Source organism: Phaenicophaeus curvirostris, chromosome Z (assembly GCF_032191515.1).
Source record: "Phaenicophaeus curvirostris isolate KB17595 chromosome Z, BPBGC_Pcur_1.0, whole genome shotgun sequence".
Taxonomy (NCBI): Eukaryota; Metazoa; Chordata; class Aves; order Cuculiformes; family Cuculidae; genus Phaenicophaeus; species Phaenicophaeus curvirostris.
Genome location: NC_091431.1, coordinates 16,116,354 through 16,133,873, shown reverse-complemented (window position 1 = coordinate 16,133,873; position 17,520 = coordinate 16,116,354). Strand labels below are relative to the sequence as shown.

General features: G+C 43.5%; 1 protein-coding gene across 1 annotated transcript in view; it reads right to left on the bottom strand.

Annotated features, from left to right (window-relative positions):
- SKIC3 (SKI3 subunit of superkiller complex) overlaps window positions 1-17,520 on the bottom strand; it is a 63,241-nt gene that overhangs the window by 25,119 nt on the left and 20,602 nt on the right. Inside the window, exons 11-28 of the mRNA XM_069881106.1 lie at window positions 17,178-17,311; window positions 16,464-16,550; window positions 16,272-16,375; window positions 16,024-16,150; window positions 14,684-14,863; window positions 13,302-13,426; window positions 11,923-12,176; window positions 10,316-10,418; window positions 8,230-8,406; window positions 6,268-6,412; window positions 6,024-6,102; window positions 5,850-5,911; window positions 5,671-5,727; window positions 4,707-4,775; window positions 3,693-3,767; window positions 2,266-2,407; window positions 977-1,070; window positions 421-498 (exon numbers count right to left, since the gene is read on the bottom strand). Of these exons, the coding sequence (XP_069737207.1) occupies window positions 421-498; window positions 977-1,070; window positions 2,266-2,407; window positions 3,693-3,767; window positions 4,707-4,775; window positions 5,671-5,727; window positions 5,850-5,911; window positions 6,024-6,102; window positions 6,268-6,412; window positions 8,230-8,406; window positions 10,316-10,418; window positions 11,923-12,176; window positions 13,302-13,426; window positions 14,684-14,863; window positions 16,024-16,150; window positions 16,272-16,375; window positions 16,464-16,550; window positions 17,178-17,311 (2,092 nt within the window). The remainder of the gene's footprint in view (window positions 1-420; window positions 499-976; window positions 1,071-2,265; window positions 2,408-3,692; window positions 3,768-4,706; window positions 4,776-5,670; window positions 5,728-5,849; window positions 5,912-6,023; window positions 6,103-6,267; window positions 6,413-8,229; window positions 8,407-10,315; window positions 10,419-11,922; window positions 12,177-13,301; window positions 13,427-14,683; window positions 14,864-16,023; window positions 16,151-16,271; window positions 16,376-16,463; window positions 16,551-17,177; window positions 17,312-17,520) is intronic.

Here is a 17,520-nt window from a genome sequence, read left to right as displayed (position 1 = left end):
ACATTATCACAGCCTAGAAGTTTCAGTGTCATGAAACCTAAGAATATATGAAGTTTCCCCAGGGAGTTGACAAAAAAAATCTAATTAGCACAGTTTGTGCTTTCCTGTATCAAAGAGAAGTTTGAAAGCCTTTACCTGTAATGACTCACATCCTGCATTCCCTCAGAAGCAGAATGGGATAAAGTGTCAAGACATATAGATAGCAATTTCTTGTAATTGGATTTTCTTTTTAGCACATTACCCATTTCTGGAGGACGTACAAAGTTCAATGAAACTTCTCCACAGTCAAGAACGATGTTTAGTAGACTATTTTTAGCAGCTACCTTTCTTCTTTCAGCCTCACCTGAGTTTTGCACCACTGCTTTCACTACATCAAAAGCCACAGTTAGGGGCTGGGAACATATGCCAACAAACACTCACCACAGCGACCTTCCATAGTTCTGCATGGCGATATTATATTTCTCAGTATCTTCGGAGTTTTTCAGTAATGACGCTGCCCTGAAAATAAACACATTGAGAAAAATTACCATCTGACTACAACACATGTATTTTCATAGAATCATAGTATCAATTGGTTGGAAAAGACATTTGAGATCAAATCCAGCTGTTACCTGTCCACTACTAAATCACACCCCTAAGCAATTCATCTACCCATCTGTTAAACCCCTCCAGGGATGGAGACTCCACCACCTCCCTGGGCAGCCTCTGCCAGTGCCTGAGAACCCTTTCAGTGAAGAAATTCTTCCCGATTTGTGCTCTGAGCAAGTCCTGGTGCCTTTACTTCTGCCATATTGTGTTCTGCCTCTCCAAATCTGATACAAGAACATCCCTATACCTCCTCTTTCAGAACACTCAGCTGAACTGAGAAAGTAAAGTTTAGTAAAGGAAAAGAAAAACCCTTAGGTGTTTCAGCTGGTGCAAAGAAAAAGAGTTCAAGGAGCTTCTACCAGCAAACCTTCCAGTGTGTGTGGTTTACCTCTCGTAGGCAGTCACTGCCTGCCTCTTCAGATGCAGATGCTCGTTCAAATAACCAAGCATTGTGAAAGCAGATGCATCATGCGGATTTCTTTCTAGAAATCAGAATTGACAAAATAAGAGAACGTGATCAGAAAGAGCTGTGAGAAGGCACTATAGAAATATAGCCACATTGATGCCACAGGGTTTGCATACAGACAAAACGCTTTGCCAAGTGCTTTCATCAGTTGCTCACTGGAATCACTTTGACAGGCTGGACACAAATAAAGAGGAGACACTAAGAACCACTGTTACAGTTTGAACTGAAGCAGAGTCCGTGTCTGACTTCAGCTCAGTCTCCTCTGAGTAACTCCAGTTCCTGAGAGCTCACCGCAAGTTCTTTCAGACAGCTTCTCTCTAGCAGTGACCACAAGGGGCATGAGGATGCAGAAAGGGTGCTACTCACACTCATTCCTACAAGACACCAAGGCCATCCTGGAGCCGTAAGGGACAGTGGAGGAAAAGGGTGGCACCTACAGGGAGGGCTGGGCAGGAGAGGTGACCCCAACCTGACCAGCAGAGGATTCCACCCCATAAACCCCACACTCAGGATAAACTGAGGGATCGCCAGGGGCTCACTTTCTCCTTCAATGGCCGACATCCAGCGAGGCCCTCATCTGTCCGGTTGCCCCTCATCCTGGATCCATGCCTTCCTGAATGCAGTTCTGAGCCCAGCTCCTTCCAGCCCAGACCCTTTCCCTGTGCCTGCTCTGGGAATACAGTCAGTGAGGGGTGGGAGCGTGACTCCATTAATTTCTTTATTATTATTGTTGTTACTATTATTTCACTAAAGCTGTAGTTCTAGTTTCCAATTCACAAGATTTTTTACCCCTCATTTCCCTTTCCCTGTGGCTGGAGGAGAAGGGAACTGGGTATCGAACTGCTCAGTTTTAGCTGCCAAAATTGGCCAAGCTGGAGTTAAACCGTGACAGTCAGGCTTAAGGATAGAGGAAGACGCACTGGGGCGTATGAGGACATGCGCCTCTGCTGCCCACCACACATAGTGATCACCGGAAGTGGGCAAGAGATGCGGAGATGAGCAGAAACCACTCTGAATGGCAAGAATCCCTCCTGGTCCCCCACACATCCCTTCTCCCACCCATTTCAATGCAAAATACCTTCCTTAAAAAGGTTCTGTTTGGTAAATTTAGATCCATTGTGGTTACCATCACAGCCTGCTGTCACACAGTCTTTAACTCTGAATAACTGCACAAACCATGCTAAAGGACGTTACACAGATAAATTATTCACCTGTGTATTTGCTGAGGACCACCTGGGCTGTTGGGATAGCGTTCATTTCAACAATGTCGTATAGATACAGGTAGCTGTTTCTGTTGCTTTCATCCTGTAGCATCGAACACACCCAGTGGGCATAGCCTTTCACTCCCTCATTCTCAAGAAATAAACAAACAAAACCAATATAGAAGTCATTAAAACCCAAACAGGAGTCATTAAAACGAAAACTGGAAGCATTAAACCTGAAACAGGGGGCATTAAACCCCAAACTGGAGGCATTAAACTTGCTTGAGCAACAGTGAAAAAAATTACAGATTACAATAACAATTCTGTGTTTTAAGGCAGCGTCTTGGCTAAAAATCTGCATGGGCGTTGAACCAAATATCAAAACTGAAGAAAATACCAAACTGAATGACTCCACACACAGTTTTAACTTGCCCTTTGGGCACAAAGACTTTTCACAGTAACATCACTTGCTGCACCACCTGATAAAAACAGCTGCCGGAGAATGTCAAGTCCTCAACTCTCCCAGAACTCGGGTACCAGCAATGCCCTTGCTCCCTCCTGGAACAGTTATAATTTATACTTTTGATGTCTGTGCAATTCTGCAGAACACCTAAATTGATTTTTCATGGGTTATGGAACTGATTTCTCCACCTACTGGGACTAAAGTACTTAATAAAATAACTGCCTGCCACTCTGTGCCAGCACAAGCCATGAACAACAGCATGGAACCCAGGCAGTCTCATCTGGAATGTAACCATAACTGTTTTGATACAGAAAATGCCAGCAAATCAAACTCTCCCAGACTCATTTTGGAGTTTTAGAGAGCAGCATCCTTTATCAGGTCTGGGCAACATGAAGCAGTGATCTCCAACAGTCACATGCAATGAGACAAGAGCTAGGACAGAATATATTTCCCACTTACGTGCATGTGTATAAACTCTCCCAGAAATCTTACTCATACCCTATTACTTTCCAAGGTCCAATTCTAGTGTTATGAAACTTTGCAACAGTCAAAAATCTTGCTCATTTGGAGCCGGATCCAGCTCTCTGCTTGATCTTGCCTTTTCAGGTAAGATGAAAACTTCAAACAGAGGGGATTGCAGAGAAAGAGACGTCTGCTCAACACAGATCACACTGACCACAAGGCATTCTCATTTTGAAAGACAGAATGGTGTCTGAAAAGCACCATTTTAAAGAAAACATGCTACTGGAGAAAGAAAACATGCTCTGAGAGGGAAATTCTAACTTTCAAAAACCACAACTACTTAAACGACCTGCTTAACTGTGCTTTAGCTTAAATCAAAACATCTTGAAATATTAAACATATTGCATCAGTTTCACCATTCAAGACATGCCAGATTTTTTAAACTTCACAACGTCTAAGTAGAGAGATTAGAAAAACATAAACCTCAGGATAACACAGCTGTTGTACTTACGTGCATACTGAGTTCTGTGGAGTGCCTGAAAAGAACCATGGCTTCAGAGCTGCCTACTGACTCCGCAATAAGAGCCTACAGAGAAGCAACAATTGCTGTGGTCAGGTCCTTCAAAAACTAAGACATTGACAAAACCCTAGCATGAATTATGTCAGGCATATCTTAAGCATTTGCCATGAAAACACTTTTTTTAAATCATGCTCTCCAAGAAACATCAGTTTTAGGAATAAAATGAGACCAGTTAAATGGAGCAAAAGCAGTTTCCATTGTATTGGTACTTGAAACTTAATGTCTTCTGCTGCTACTTCAGTTTCTTCAGGACAAAGACTTTGTGTGTGTTCTCACAACCTGTAACAACTTCTGAGAGGAGCTGGATTTTAACATGTGGTGGTGCTTCTTCCCTAGAATCCAGCTTCAATCAGATATCATTAGCAGGTCAGCAGCAGGAATTGCAAAGTACACCTGCAGCGGTCATGACAGTGTGAGTCACAAGTTATTCCATCATTCACAGGTGGCCTGAATAACAGCAGGAGCATATTCAGCCCTCAGTGACGGAGGAGAAAGGGAACCACAGGAAGTAGGAACGGCTTTTGTCCCAGCTACAGACACTTACTCTTTCCAAGGGTGGTGTTGGAAAGAGAAGAGAGTTAAGCAGCAATGTACAAGGAGAGGAGGTACAGCTGCAGCAAAAATAATTAAGGTATCTTATGCTTTGCTGACAGTGCTTAACAATTCAGAGCACAAAAAGTGACTGATTTTAATACTTGTTTTCTTACAGAACTCACAACATCAGCCAGAAAAACATTATAGAAAGATATCTGACGGATATTGCTTCTACTGCATTATTGCTGCAGAAACAGAGGGTCCTGTCTACCTTCAGGGGAAGCAGAAGCTCCTTTTTCCTAACACATTTAGTTTTCAGGAACATGCCAATAATTAGGATAAAGTCCAAGTCCTCTCTTTGAGTAACAAATGGCTTTGGTGCAGAGTAATACAATTTTTTCATCATCTCACCTGCCCAATCCAACACAACAGGTAAGTAGGCTCCAGAGCCTGGGCCACCTTGAAGGCTTCATGAGCTTGCTGTGGAACCAAAGAGAACAAACACTGTTGGAAAGCCTGGCATGGAAACGGGGCACTTCCAGTACACACAGGTACTGACATGCAGTAGCATTGGAAGAAATTTCATGGACAAACGTAGGTCTACTACTAAAAACACCTACTGTGTCACACAGTACAATGTATTCTGGAGAAACTAGTTTCATCTTACTTGTAATAAAAGCAATAGAAGCAATAAAAGCAAGAAGAAGGGGGTAGGAAAGAGGGAGAAGAGGGGAGGAAAAAGGTGGGACAAAAAGAGGGGGAAAGGTGGGGAGTGGAAAAGGGTTGGGGAAAGAGGGGCAAAAGGGAAAGGGGGGCAAAAGGGAAAGGGATATACTCTAGTGCTTAGGTTACACAGAACTACAGTACATCACCCAACACGCTAAACAGCATAAAGTAGATACCTAATGGAAACTCAAAGATCTGTTTGTCACTTAGAACCACAAGAGTTCTTGGTCAAATCTGGTATATAGTGGTTAAATTAACTACTACTCAGTCTTAAATACTTTTCATTCCACGCAGTTGCTCAGAAAGCAATCTCACCAATTTAGAAGTTCACTTATCCCCTCCAAAACAAATATTTCATTCATTCATGTGCCTCAGAGTAGTGGTGGCTGCCCCATCCCTGGAGGTGCCGCAAGGTCACGTTGGATGCGGCATTGAGTACCCTGATCCACTGGGAGGAATCCCTGCCCATGGCAGGGTGGGGAACTGGATGGGCTTTGAGGTTCCTTCTAACCCAAACCTTTCCATGATTCTATGAAGGTAATTTATTCAATCTAAAAGGGATGCTCTTCACTGCTTGCCTACATTCACACTCCCCTAAAAGAAGGAAAAATCAAAAGGGAAACCATACTGGAGGATGGGAAAGAGTTACCTCAATGTTTCCAGTTGCAAGATACAAAACCCCCAAGTTGGTCCAGGCAACGACATTCTAGACAGAACAAATGAAGTTAAAACCAATGGACTATTACTGTATTCAAAAATAATACTGCATCAGGGGATTAAGTTTTAAAGGCCCACTTGAAACAGATGGCAGCTGCCTACAGCACTTACAGTCTCCTCAGCTTGAATAGATTTGATGAACGAATGTTGAGCAAGAGCATAATTCCCAATAGCTGGAAGGGGAAAAAAAGGAGAGCTAGATCTAACTGAATTTTATAAACAGCATTAGTCAAGTCACTTTCTAATTTAGGATATTATGGAGCGAGGGTTTCACTGAGCACTTACCACTACAGGAAGCCACTACACCAAGTGCATTCCAACAAAGATGATTTCTGCTGTCAAGCCTTACAGCTTTTTTGATACACTGGAAGAAAATCAAATCATATATAGTGGTTATATCATTAGGACAGCAAAAATTAGGAATTTATGCACTCACATGTTCAGAGAAGTAGGTTTTACTAAGGATAGAGAGTAGACAAACAAGCACCAACAGTAAATTTAAGAATGTAAGAAGAGAAACAGGCAGTACCTGTAAAGATTTCTCCAAAAGCTCACTGATCTCATCCATGTCAGTGCCTGTTGCTCTGAGGTGCTCCGCTTGTTGATAATAATTGATTCCAAGATCACACCATACACTGGGCAAAGGCATCAGTTGTAAAGCTCTGCCGTAACACCTACAGGAATATGAGTCACAGAGGTGTTATTCCAACCCTCTCTGCAAGGACAGCAGAGAGAAAACATTCAAGAGTGCTTAAAAATGTAAACCAAATAAACAAGCATAAATACAAACAGAACAAGACAAGAATGGAATGCAAACAGCTTCTAACTGGTTTCGTTCAGTTATCACCACAGAATCTGTCCTGGTCCAAAGGAATCTGCGGTGCCCACAAAAGATGTGCACTAACCAAAGCTATATCAGTGGCAACATGCACGTTTTTACTTAAAATTCAGTCACTTCTACAGTTAATCAGACTTCCCATAGGAAGAATCTGGCTTCACATGGTGGTTGGGATTTGCCAAGCAGACACGTTCCCTGCCTGCACAAAGCTCAAAGGGATTCTCCAAGAGGCTGCAGATACTACAAATACTTCCTACCATTGTGAGCTTCCAGGGACAGAAACAAGGAATTCCCTCTTCCAATGTATTCCAAGGCAGAAGTTCCTTACATTTTTATAAGAAACAAGTACAGAAGAAAGCTCAAAGTATTATTTTGGGCTTTAGTAGCCCTAGGAGAATTAGCAACAACTGCCACCACTCCCTTTAAAGAGGCACAATTTCTGAATGATGGAGGGTGTAGCCATGCTCCACAGACAGAAACAAGGACAGCAGGTGCTGGATGAAGTGCTGACATCCAACCGTGACAACCCAGGAACACAGCCTGGAATGAGGAGACTCATGACAAGCGGCATCCCTCAGGGGTCTGTACTGCAAACAGTGTTGTTTAATGTTTTCATTGATTATATAGACAGAGAGATTGAGTGCACCCTCAGCAAGTTTGCAGATGACACCAAGCTGAGTGGGGCAGTTGTCATCCAGAGGGATCTGGACAGGCTAGAGAAGTGGGGCTGTGTAAACCTCAGGAGGTTCAATAAGACCAAAGGCAAGAACCTGCGCTTGGGTTGGGGCAATCTGTGGTTTCAATACAGCCTGGGGGATGATGTGATTCCAGTAGTCCTGATGAGAAGGACTTGGGGTGTTGGGGGAGGAAAAGCTGGATATGTGCTGGCAGAGTGCACTCATAGCACAAAAGCCAACTGTGTCCTGGGCTGCACCCAAAGCAGCAGTGCCAGCAGTGCAAGGGAAGAGATTCTGCCCCTCTGCTCTGTTCTCCTGAGACCCCACCTGAGTCCTGTGTCCAGTTCTGGAATCTCCAGCATAAGAAGGACATGGATTGCTTGGAATGGATCCAGAGGAGGCCACGGAGATGATTCAAGGGCTGGAGCATCTCTGCTATGAGTCCAGGCTGAGAGAGTTGGGGTTGTTCAGCCTGGAGAAGAGAAGGCTGCGGGGAGACCTTAGAGCAGCTCCAGTACTGAAAGGGGCTCTAGGAAAGCTGGGGAGGGGCTCTTGATCAACGAGTGCAGGGAGAGCATGAGGGGAATGGTTTTAAGCTGCAAGAGGGGAGATTGAGATGAGTTCTTAGGAAGAAATCCTTCCCACTGAGGGTAGAAAGGCCCTGGCCCAGGTTGCCCAGAGAAGCGGTGGCTGCCCCATCCCTGAAGGTGCTCACAGTCAGGTTGGATGGGGCTTTGAGCAACCTGATCCAGTGGTAGGTGCCCCTGCCCATGGAAGGGGTTGGAACTGGACGGGCCGTGATGTCCCTTCCAACCTCTTCTGTGATTCTACGAATTTGGAAGAAGCATGAGGCTCTATTTAACACCTCACTGAACTTTGCTCAATATGCCAGCATGTCTTTATTTTTCTAGATGTGGTCTAGGCTGAGGTTCCACCAAGCCTTGAGCTGCACAGAAGTTCTTTAAAGAATTATTACCTTCCTCCCAGACTGAGCAGCTCGCTCTTCCCCAGCATCTGTTTTCCTGTGTTTTTACCCAGAAGGGATCCCACAACTTGAACATTCGCTTTGGCTGGTGAGACAACATGGATGCTTGTACAGGTGTCTCCAAGGAGTTTCCAGAGGCAAGATACATCAGGACGCTGCTTTGTTGCCCTGTAATTAATGATATGGTAAAACACCTATTATGACACTTGAATATCCTTTTCCAAAAGAGTCACCATTTTGAAGAGTGGCACAAACTCAAATTTTCATTAAAAATGATAAGCTGTTTTGATTTTTTATTCAGTTTTCTTCCTATTTAAGCTATAGGCCTAAAAGATCTAAAACAACCAAAAAAAAGAGAAACTGCAGAATGTCAATGCATCCCAACTGTCTTGGACTATGAGTCAGTTCTGACGTTAGCCATTAACTATCACCATCTCGGCCAACTAGTCATGCGTGTGTTTCAAAGTACTACCATGGAATACTACAAGACAGGACTCTTCTGCAAAACCACAAGGAACCTTCTCCTACAATAGCAGCTACCATAGAACCATGGAATGCCTTGGGTTGGAAAGGACTTCAAAGCCCATCCAGCTCCAATTTCTGCAATGAGCAAGGACACCTCCAACTGGATCACGGCCTTCAAGCCCCATCCAACCTGGCCTTGAACACCTCCAGGGATGGGGACATGACTGCTCTGGCCAACCTAGGCCAGGGCCTCCCCACCTTCATCATGAAGAATTTCTTCCTAATGTCTAATCCAAATCTTCCCACTTCCAATTTAAAGCTGCTCCCCTTTGTCCTGTCACTCCAGTCCCCTTGTACAACGCCCCTCCCCAGCTTTCCTGCAGACCCCTTCAGTACTAGAGGGCTGCTTAACTTAGAAGACTAAAACCTACTCATGGCAGCAGAGTTAGAACTGGATGATCATTAAGGTCCCTTTTGACAAAAACTATCCTATGATTCTATGATTTTGTATAATTTTGAAACGTGAAACAAGATTGAGGGAGGGAAAGAACACCTTCTACTCATCTCATCTACCATTTCTGGTAGACATTTCCTCCTCCTAGCCCCATGCACACAACTGGAGAGAATTGTATGCCATTTCACATTCATGTTACAAGCAAGTAACTGTTTTTAAATAGAAACCCCAAACCATTCATTCTATAACCACCATTCATTTAAGCAGCCTAAGTCCAGAATGTGTTGTTCAATCCAATAAGCACATTCTTATATTTAGATCAGAAGCTGTAAAGACAGAGTTAACTGTTTCATCTGCATGCCTCATCTGCAGTGCCAGGTTCAGAGACAGTGGAGATGTAGAAGCAAGCACCACTCTCCTGCCACCCCTTCCCCTGGCTGAGCTCACAGTCCTGACCTGGCTGTTATGGGGGCTGAGATGCAGCCACAGGTACTGTCCCCTTCCCCTCACCCCTGATTCCCTGGCTGGACACTCCTGAAGGAGCTTCTGCACCCACATGGCAAGAGTTCCCAACATGCCATGCAGGCTGGAAGAAGCTGCTGCTAGAGACTGCATGTTCCCAAAGAACGGCTGCTGCCCATGGAGTGGTGACCCCTTCCTTTGCCTTCTCTTTCTCTCTCCTATCCCACTGCTCTCACTTTCTCTCTCTCTCTCTCACTGATCTCTCTGTGTTTCATTACTGACATCATGGTGTGTCAGATCAAACCCCAGTGTCCCTGGCTGTGTACAGGGATCAGGTTGTAATCATGTCAGACTGAGATCTGTTTGAGCAGCTTTGTGAAGTTGCCACTCCATATCCCGTCTGTGCACCAGAGCTTTATGCTCTGTTTATTTTGGTTGAAGCCCAGTTAATTTTGCTTTTGATTTTCGCCCTGAGAATGTCCTTGTCAGCCTCTGGATCGCCACACAGATAATTGAACAACCTCCTTTCAACTGTGCAGGTCGAAAGAAGCCCAGATGCAAGCGTGTAGCTCATGGATCTGTAGCATGACAGAAGTAAGGTCCATTCAATTTAGTTTAACTGAAAATCTTCACTTACCTCTTACTAAACTTACACAATGCCAGAGGGAATTAAATAAATGAGTATTCAGGACTAACCTTGTGAAAAATTCAAGAGCCCGCTCTATGTAATCCATAGCCTTCCTGTCAAAATAGTTCTCAAGGGCTGATCTTGCCAGCATGAGATAGCACTCGCCGAGTCCTAGAAATAAAACATCCTCTGTGAAGAGAGACACTCTTACAGCATGGTCAATAAAGGAGGTGGGGTGGAAAGATGGAAGCCTTCTTGGCCTTCAGCTTAATACCAAGATTTATACCCCACACATGTGATGCCAAGATCAAAAGACACACAACTCTGTTTTTAACCGATGCTGCCACATGTGAACTGTAGAATAATTTGAACAGTAAAACAAACCTAATTAATTATAAAAAACATAGCATTTAAGCTTTGGGTTTTTCCTCAAATGTTAAGTCAAGTCCTCCTAAAGCAACCTTAAAAACTTAAAAAAAATTAAAAAACTTTTTAAGTAAAACCTGCTCTGCACAGGCTAAGTCTTTGGCAAATTCACCAACTTTCAGCTCACAGGAGTCAAAAATCATTGCTGAAAGACAGAAAGAGAAACGTCAAGGCTGGCAAAAGGGGAAGTCGACTCTGAGGAAGACTTGAAACCAATATTATTTAATCTCATTTGTGTAATTTACTCATATGGTGTATCAGGTCTGGATGAGATGGAGTTGCCCTTCCCCGTAGCACCCTCCTAGTGCTGTGCTGTGCTTTGGTAGCTGGAAAGGTGCTGGTAACACACCAGTGTTTGATCAACGCTCCACAGCATTAAGGCTGTCTCTTCAGCACTTCCCCTCACCAGCAGCTGCGGGTGGGCAAGATCTTGGGAGAGGACACAACCAGGACAGCTGACTCACACTGATCAAAGAGATATTCCTACCTTATGGTGCCTGCTTAGCAGTGAAAGTGAAGAGAAAGCAGGAGAATACTCATTCTCTGTATTCTTTTCACGGTTGTGAAGCCACCTTCCTCATGCTATTGTAGCCTTTACCTACACCAAACTCATCACAGCAGTCATGTTTTGCAAGCATCTTTAATTTGCCCCTGCTAGGTATTTGCCCCAAGATCACAAGCTTCTCAGGCATCAAGAAGCTCCATAATCTAAAACCAAACATGGGCAACTGTGAACAGGGCCTCTCCACCCTCACTGTGAAGAATTTCCTCCTAATGTCTAATCTAAATCTTCCCTTCTCCACAGAATCACAGAATCACAGAATAACCAGGTTGGAAGAGACCCACCGGATCATCGAGTCCAACCGTTCCTATCAAACACTAAACCATATCCCTCAGCACCTCGTCCACCCGTGCCTTAAACACCTCCAGGGACAACTTAAAGCCATTCCCTCTAGTCCTATCACTCCCCACCTTTGTAAAAAGTTCCTCCACAACTTTCCGGTACACCCCCTTGAGGTACTGGAAGGTCGCTGTAAGTTCTCCTCCGAGCCTTCTCTTCTCCAGGCTGAACAACCTCAACCTGTCCTCATATCCCACATGCATCCAATCCAATCCTTCCACATACACCAAGGAGGAGCCATAGGGAGCCACAGGGAGCCCCATACACCAAGCACCTCTTCAGAAGACTGAAATACTATTGTGTGCAGGAGAAAGAGGTAACATTTTCAGATTCAGTATTCAACATTACCTTTCAGTGCAGGCACGTATTCCTCTGTTGTCTCCAAGATCTGTTGATAGGTAGTGATAGCACTTTTGTATTTCCCTAGAATCTGCTCAACCGCTGCAGCTTTGTAAATGCTGTATACAAGTGCTGGGTTCAGCTCACTCGCTTTCCTGAAGGATTTCAGAGCTGTTGCATAGCTACCTCTGCTCAAGTAAGCCTCCCCTAGAGACTCCCAGCAGTTGGGATCCTTTGGATCAGCCCTGAGAGCAGCCTGCAAACTGAAAATATCAATTTATTTATATAAAGTGTGATACAAGTAAAGATAAACAAATTATTTCCTCACATTATGCACCCTGAGGACACAAATACAATTGTACAGAACTCTTAAACGCAGCACAGTAGCATTTCTATCTTCAGAGCACACCATAATTTACACATTGTACCTAATGCTGGCTCGTTATTTGATGTGATATGATGCTTGTCCATGACAAGCCTGTCACCAGTCGTGTTGCGGTTTGAGCTGAAGCAGAATCGGTTTCTGACTTCAGCTCAGTCTCCTCTGAGTAACTCCAGTTCCTGAGAGCTCACCGCAAGTTCTTTCAGACAGTTTCTCTCTAGCAGTGACCACACGGGGCACAGGGATATAGCAAGGGTGCTACTCACATTTATTCCTACAAGACACCGAGGCCATCCTGGAGCCGGTGGAGCCATAAGGGACAGTGGAGGAAAAAGGTGGCACCTGCAGGGAGGGCTGGGCAGGAGAGGTGATCCCAACCTGACCAGCAGAGGATTCCACCCCATACACCTCACACTCAGGATAAACTGAGGGATCACAAGGGGCTTATTCTCTGCTTCAGTGGCCAACATACAGCAAGGCCCTCATCTGTCTGGTTGCCCCTCATCCTGGATCCATAAGTTCCTGAATGCAGTTCTAAGCCCAGCTCCTCCCAGCCCAGACCCTTTCCCTGTGCCTGCTCTGCAGTGCCTGTGGGGACACGGTCAGCCAAGAGTGGGAGTGTGACTCCACAGACTTGTATATATCCTATTAATTTCTTTATTTTTATTGTTGTTACTATTATTTCACTAAAGCTGTAGTTTTAGTTTCCAAGCTGTAAGTCTTTTTCCCCCTCATTTTCCTTTCCCTGAGAGTGGGAGAAGGAAGGGAACTAGGATCCCAGTTGTTTGGTTTTAGCTGCTGAAATTGTCTGGGCCAGAACTAAATTGTGATAGCTTGTAAGTACAGAACACAGCTACACGGAAAAGACTCACTGTGCTGATTCCAGAACTCGTCAAACCAATTTCCCACTGTTTGGTAGACGTTACCTTACAACCTCCTAGCTCACTAAGATCAAAGACCACTCTATTGAGATTCACAGACTCAAACCAAACACTGGTTCTCTTACTCAGCCACTGCTTTCGACGGCTGCCCAGTTCTCAGGTAGTAGAGTCCACGCTGAAGCCAGGCCCACTTTGCAGTACCCATTCTTGCTTTTTCTGTTACTTCATTCAGGATTGATAGAGCAGAGTCCTAACAAAGAACCAAAAATGCAAGGTTAGTAAACATATCCATGAGTGAAGAACACAGTTCTTATTAAAGAATAATATTCCTAATCCAGCAAATCATTAAGCTGTCTAAACTGTTAATTACTGTTGTGATGACATGTAAGAGGAGCTTTTTAAAGCTAGCAGGCTGAGTGGCAGATTATAGGAGGAAATTATCACATCTAAAGACACGATTTTCTGATGTACCTGTTTTTCCAAACAGAGAGTGCCTTCCTGCTGTTTTGTAGAGACTGTTTTCTTTGATTTACCTTTTTACACTAGAGGATAGAAGCATTTACAGGAAATGAGATGCTTAACACCTGACATTCCAGACGTTCAAATGGAGTCTGTTAAAGCACAGGTTGGCTTCTTGCTCTAAAAACTTGCTATAAATGCTGTATAAGAAACACTTTTTAACAGGCTCTCATGACTTAGCATGCTTTTCCTGAAAGCAGCACGAAAAGAAGAGAAAAGAAGTGGTACAAGTCAAACACGAAAAAACTAACTTTCTCTTCATGTTCCCTGCTAAACAAAAAGGTTCATCTAAATCACATACATGATGACTACAACATTGCACTTGGTTCCCTTCTCCTAAGACAGATTTAATCATAGAATCATAGAATCATAGAATGGTTTGGGTTGGAAGGGACCTCAAAGTCCATCTAACCCATGGGCAGGGACACCTCCAACTGGATCAGGGGGTCAAAGCCCAATCCAACCTGGCCTTGGAACACCTCCATGGATGGGGCAGCCACCACTGCTCTGGGCAACCTGGGTCAGGGCTTCACGACCCTTTCTGGGAAGAATTTCTTCTTAATGCCTCATGTAAATCTTCCCCTCTCCAATTTAAAGCCATTCCCTCTTGTCCCATCACTCCAGGCCCTTGGAAAAAGCCCCTTCCCAGCTTTTCTGCAGACCCTTTCAGCACTGGAAGCTGCTCTAAGGTCTCCCTGCAGACTTCTCTTCTCCAGGCTGAACAACCCAAACTCTCTCAGCCTGGCCTCATAGCAGAGGGGCTCAAGTCCTTGCATCATCTCTGTGGCCTCCTCTGAACCCATTCCAACAGCTACACATCCTTACGTTGGGGATTCCACATTTAACTATGAAAGCTGCCAAGCAACAACAGAACATGTGCTTTCAGATCTTATTCCCAAATGCAGAGGAAACCTAAAGTGATTTCTCAAGGAACAGGATTAACAGGCAAGCATAACAGCAGCAACCTAAAGCCCCAAATGTACAATACCATGTCTCCAAGCTCCACACTTAAGTCTACAGCTGCTGTTCCAGATTCTTCATCGGTTTCATCCAGTTCAAAGGCCTTTTTATAGCAACCACGAGCTCTGCTTTTGTCTCCAGCAATGTCTCTGTAGTAGTTACCTAAATAACAAAAGACACTTCCCAAGTAGCTGTCCAATTTTGCAGCCTATAAGGAAATAAAAACACAACATGAGACAGCATTTTCAAGGATTATATGGATGGACAGGTCCAGTGATAACTGCTTTTTCAGTCTCTACTTATCAACTTATTTAAGCTCTTTCAATGACACATCTGAGTCACACTTTATTTTGAGATTTCAGAGACAACCTGAGCTTTCAAGTATTTGCAGAATCTGCTACAAACCTCATGATACAAAGTGTTCTGTACACGATGTACTAACAGGCTAATTGTGCTAGGAAAAAATAATTCCTCACTACACCCCATCATTCTCATATTCTACTGTTTCAACCATTATACTCATGCTTTTACCATTTTACACCAGTCTTTTCTGAAGTTTAAGTTCCTTTTTAGACTCACTCAGCAGATTTGTTGATACTTAAGAAGCCTGCAGCGCCCAAGTAGGAGGATCAGCTTTGACAACAACAAAGCTCACACAAAATGGTTTAGAACCAGAAGTATTGTTCACTTCAATCACACTCTCCAGTTCACTCTGCTGTTATTGAAGTGCCAACTTCAGGCAATGATTTCAGTTTTCAACACTGCTCATAAAGTTACATGACAAGCTTACAATGCCTAGAGTCTCATTTTGTGTACTTCCACATTCCCAATAAAGACCTTGGGTTGAATCTTTTGGATTCACATTCTTAGTTGTGTTCAGATTAAAAAACACAACCACCAAAACCCCAAAGACTGTGAAAAGTCCATACATTGTGAGGGTTTGCAACCTTACTTCTTTGGGCAGACATTGAAACTCCAACACTATTCTCATCTTTACTCCTTCCTCATTTTTTTTCCAGTTTGAGTTTTGTCCTTCCCAGTTCAAAACATCTTTAAAGATCTGCACTGGTCATCTAAGAGGCCTTAACATTACAGCCCTCAGGAGAAGATCGAGAGAATCTCCAAAACATTTGGCTAAATCAATGGCCTCAAGGACTAGGTAAAAAGAGGAAAGCAAAAGCGGAGAGATTGCAAGTAATTGCACAGCTCCCTGCAAAGCCTTTTTGCACAGCTGGACTTGGCTTACAGGCTCTGGAAGCTTCTAAGTGGTAACAAATGGAACATTCAAGTCTGTCATTGCACTTTCTGTATTTGGATTCTGATATTAGAAAATACAAATTCTACATGAACAGTTAAAGCAGCTTTTACCTTCAAGAACTGAGAGAGTGCTTTCCCTTTGTCTTTCTTTGTCTCATCACTCATGAACCAGTACGTGAGACCCAGGTACTGATGATACTCGGCAGTTTCAGCCTTTCTTTCAATAGCATTTAAGAAACTAAATAAAGGGAACAGAGGTTAAATCAAAAAGAATTTGTCTAATTCTCAAAAGCTGCAAACCATTATGTTTTATTCTCCCCCCACGTTTCCTGACAGAGAAGGAAAAATAATAAATCTACCTTCTTTCTGCCTGCTTATAGTTCTTTTGGGAATAATGGATGAAACCCTCCAGAGCATGGGACTCAGCCAGGTCAGGGTAGGACAACAGAAGCTCTTGTGAAATCTGCAAAAGGATGTCGTTCTTAGTTATTATTTCCTCCATGAAACCAAGAAATCTACTTGGGTAACAGGAATGACAACACAGGACTAACCTCTGAAGCTTGATCCACTAAACCCTTGTTTAGATAAGCCTGACCTCTGATAGCCAAAACCACAGGATCGCTGCTGGCATCCACAATCTAGAAAATCAAATAAAACACAAAACCGAGTTATTTTCTGGAGATTAAGAAATCAAAACAAGCAGATTGTATGAAGATAAAGACAAGAAAACATTTATATAGAAGGCTCTTGACAAGCCTAACTCTAACAGAGAACAGGTAGAAGAGTGCAGAGAGCAAGGACAAAGCTATAGAAGCCTAAACAAGAAAGAAGCAATACCCATGAAATTGTGAGGCAAAAAAGAGAGGAGGCAACTTCTGCTTAAACCTTAACTATATGACCTTCAATTAATATGCTCTTGTTTATGGCTAACGAACGGAGGACACTGAGAGTAGGATTATAACAACAATTCAAATGAAGATGAATGACAGCCACAGAACTACCAAGAATTCCGCAGCACTGAGCAAGACCAGACAAAATCAAAAGTGACAGCTTATAAAATTATAGTTGTGAGTGAAAGAGTTGTGTCAAAGCCTAAGAAACATGAAGCAAGGGGTGTTTGGTTTACACCACTGTGGAAGGTGCTGTCTAAACCACAGAGTGTAAAAAGGAGACAAAAAGTGACAAACACAGCTGGAGATTCTAATACAGAAAGACGAGAGCAATTTTTAACATAAAAAAATATATATTTTAGCCAATGAAAATACCTGCTCGAGTGCTTTAATGGCTTCTTCTGCAGCATCTGCATCACCTATTTTAATCAAAGCCTCTGCTTTCAACAGGAGGATACGGTTCTTCCACTGAAGACTAGGACCCACAGGAGTTACAAGAGCCTTAAGAGCTGTTCACAAGAGAAAAGTTTCATCAAGTGAAAACAGAAAAAGGAACCGCGAAGAGCACTGCTGTTCCCAGTTTTTTAAAAATCTTGTTAATCACAACTTTTCAGTCTAACAGAGCACCACTTAATAGAATCAGAGTCATAGAATGTCCTGAATTGGAAGGGACCCAAGGACCATTGAGTCCAACTCCTGTCCCTGCATAGGACACCCC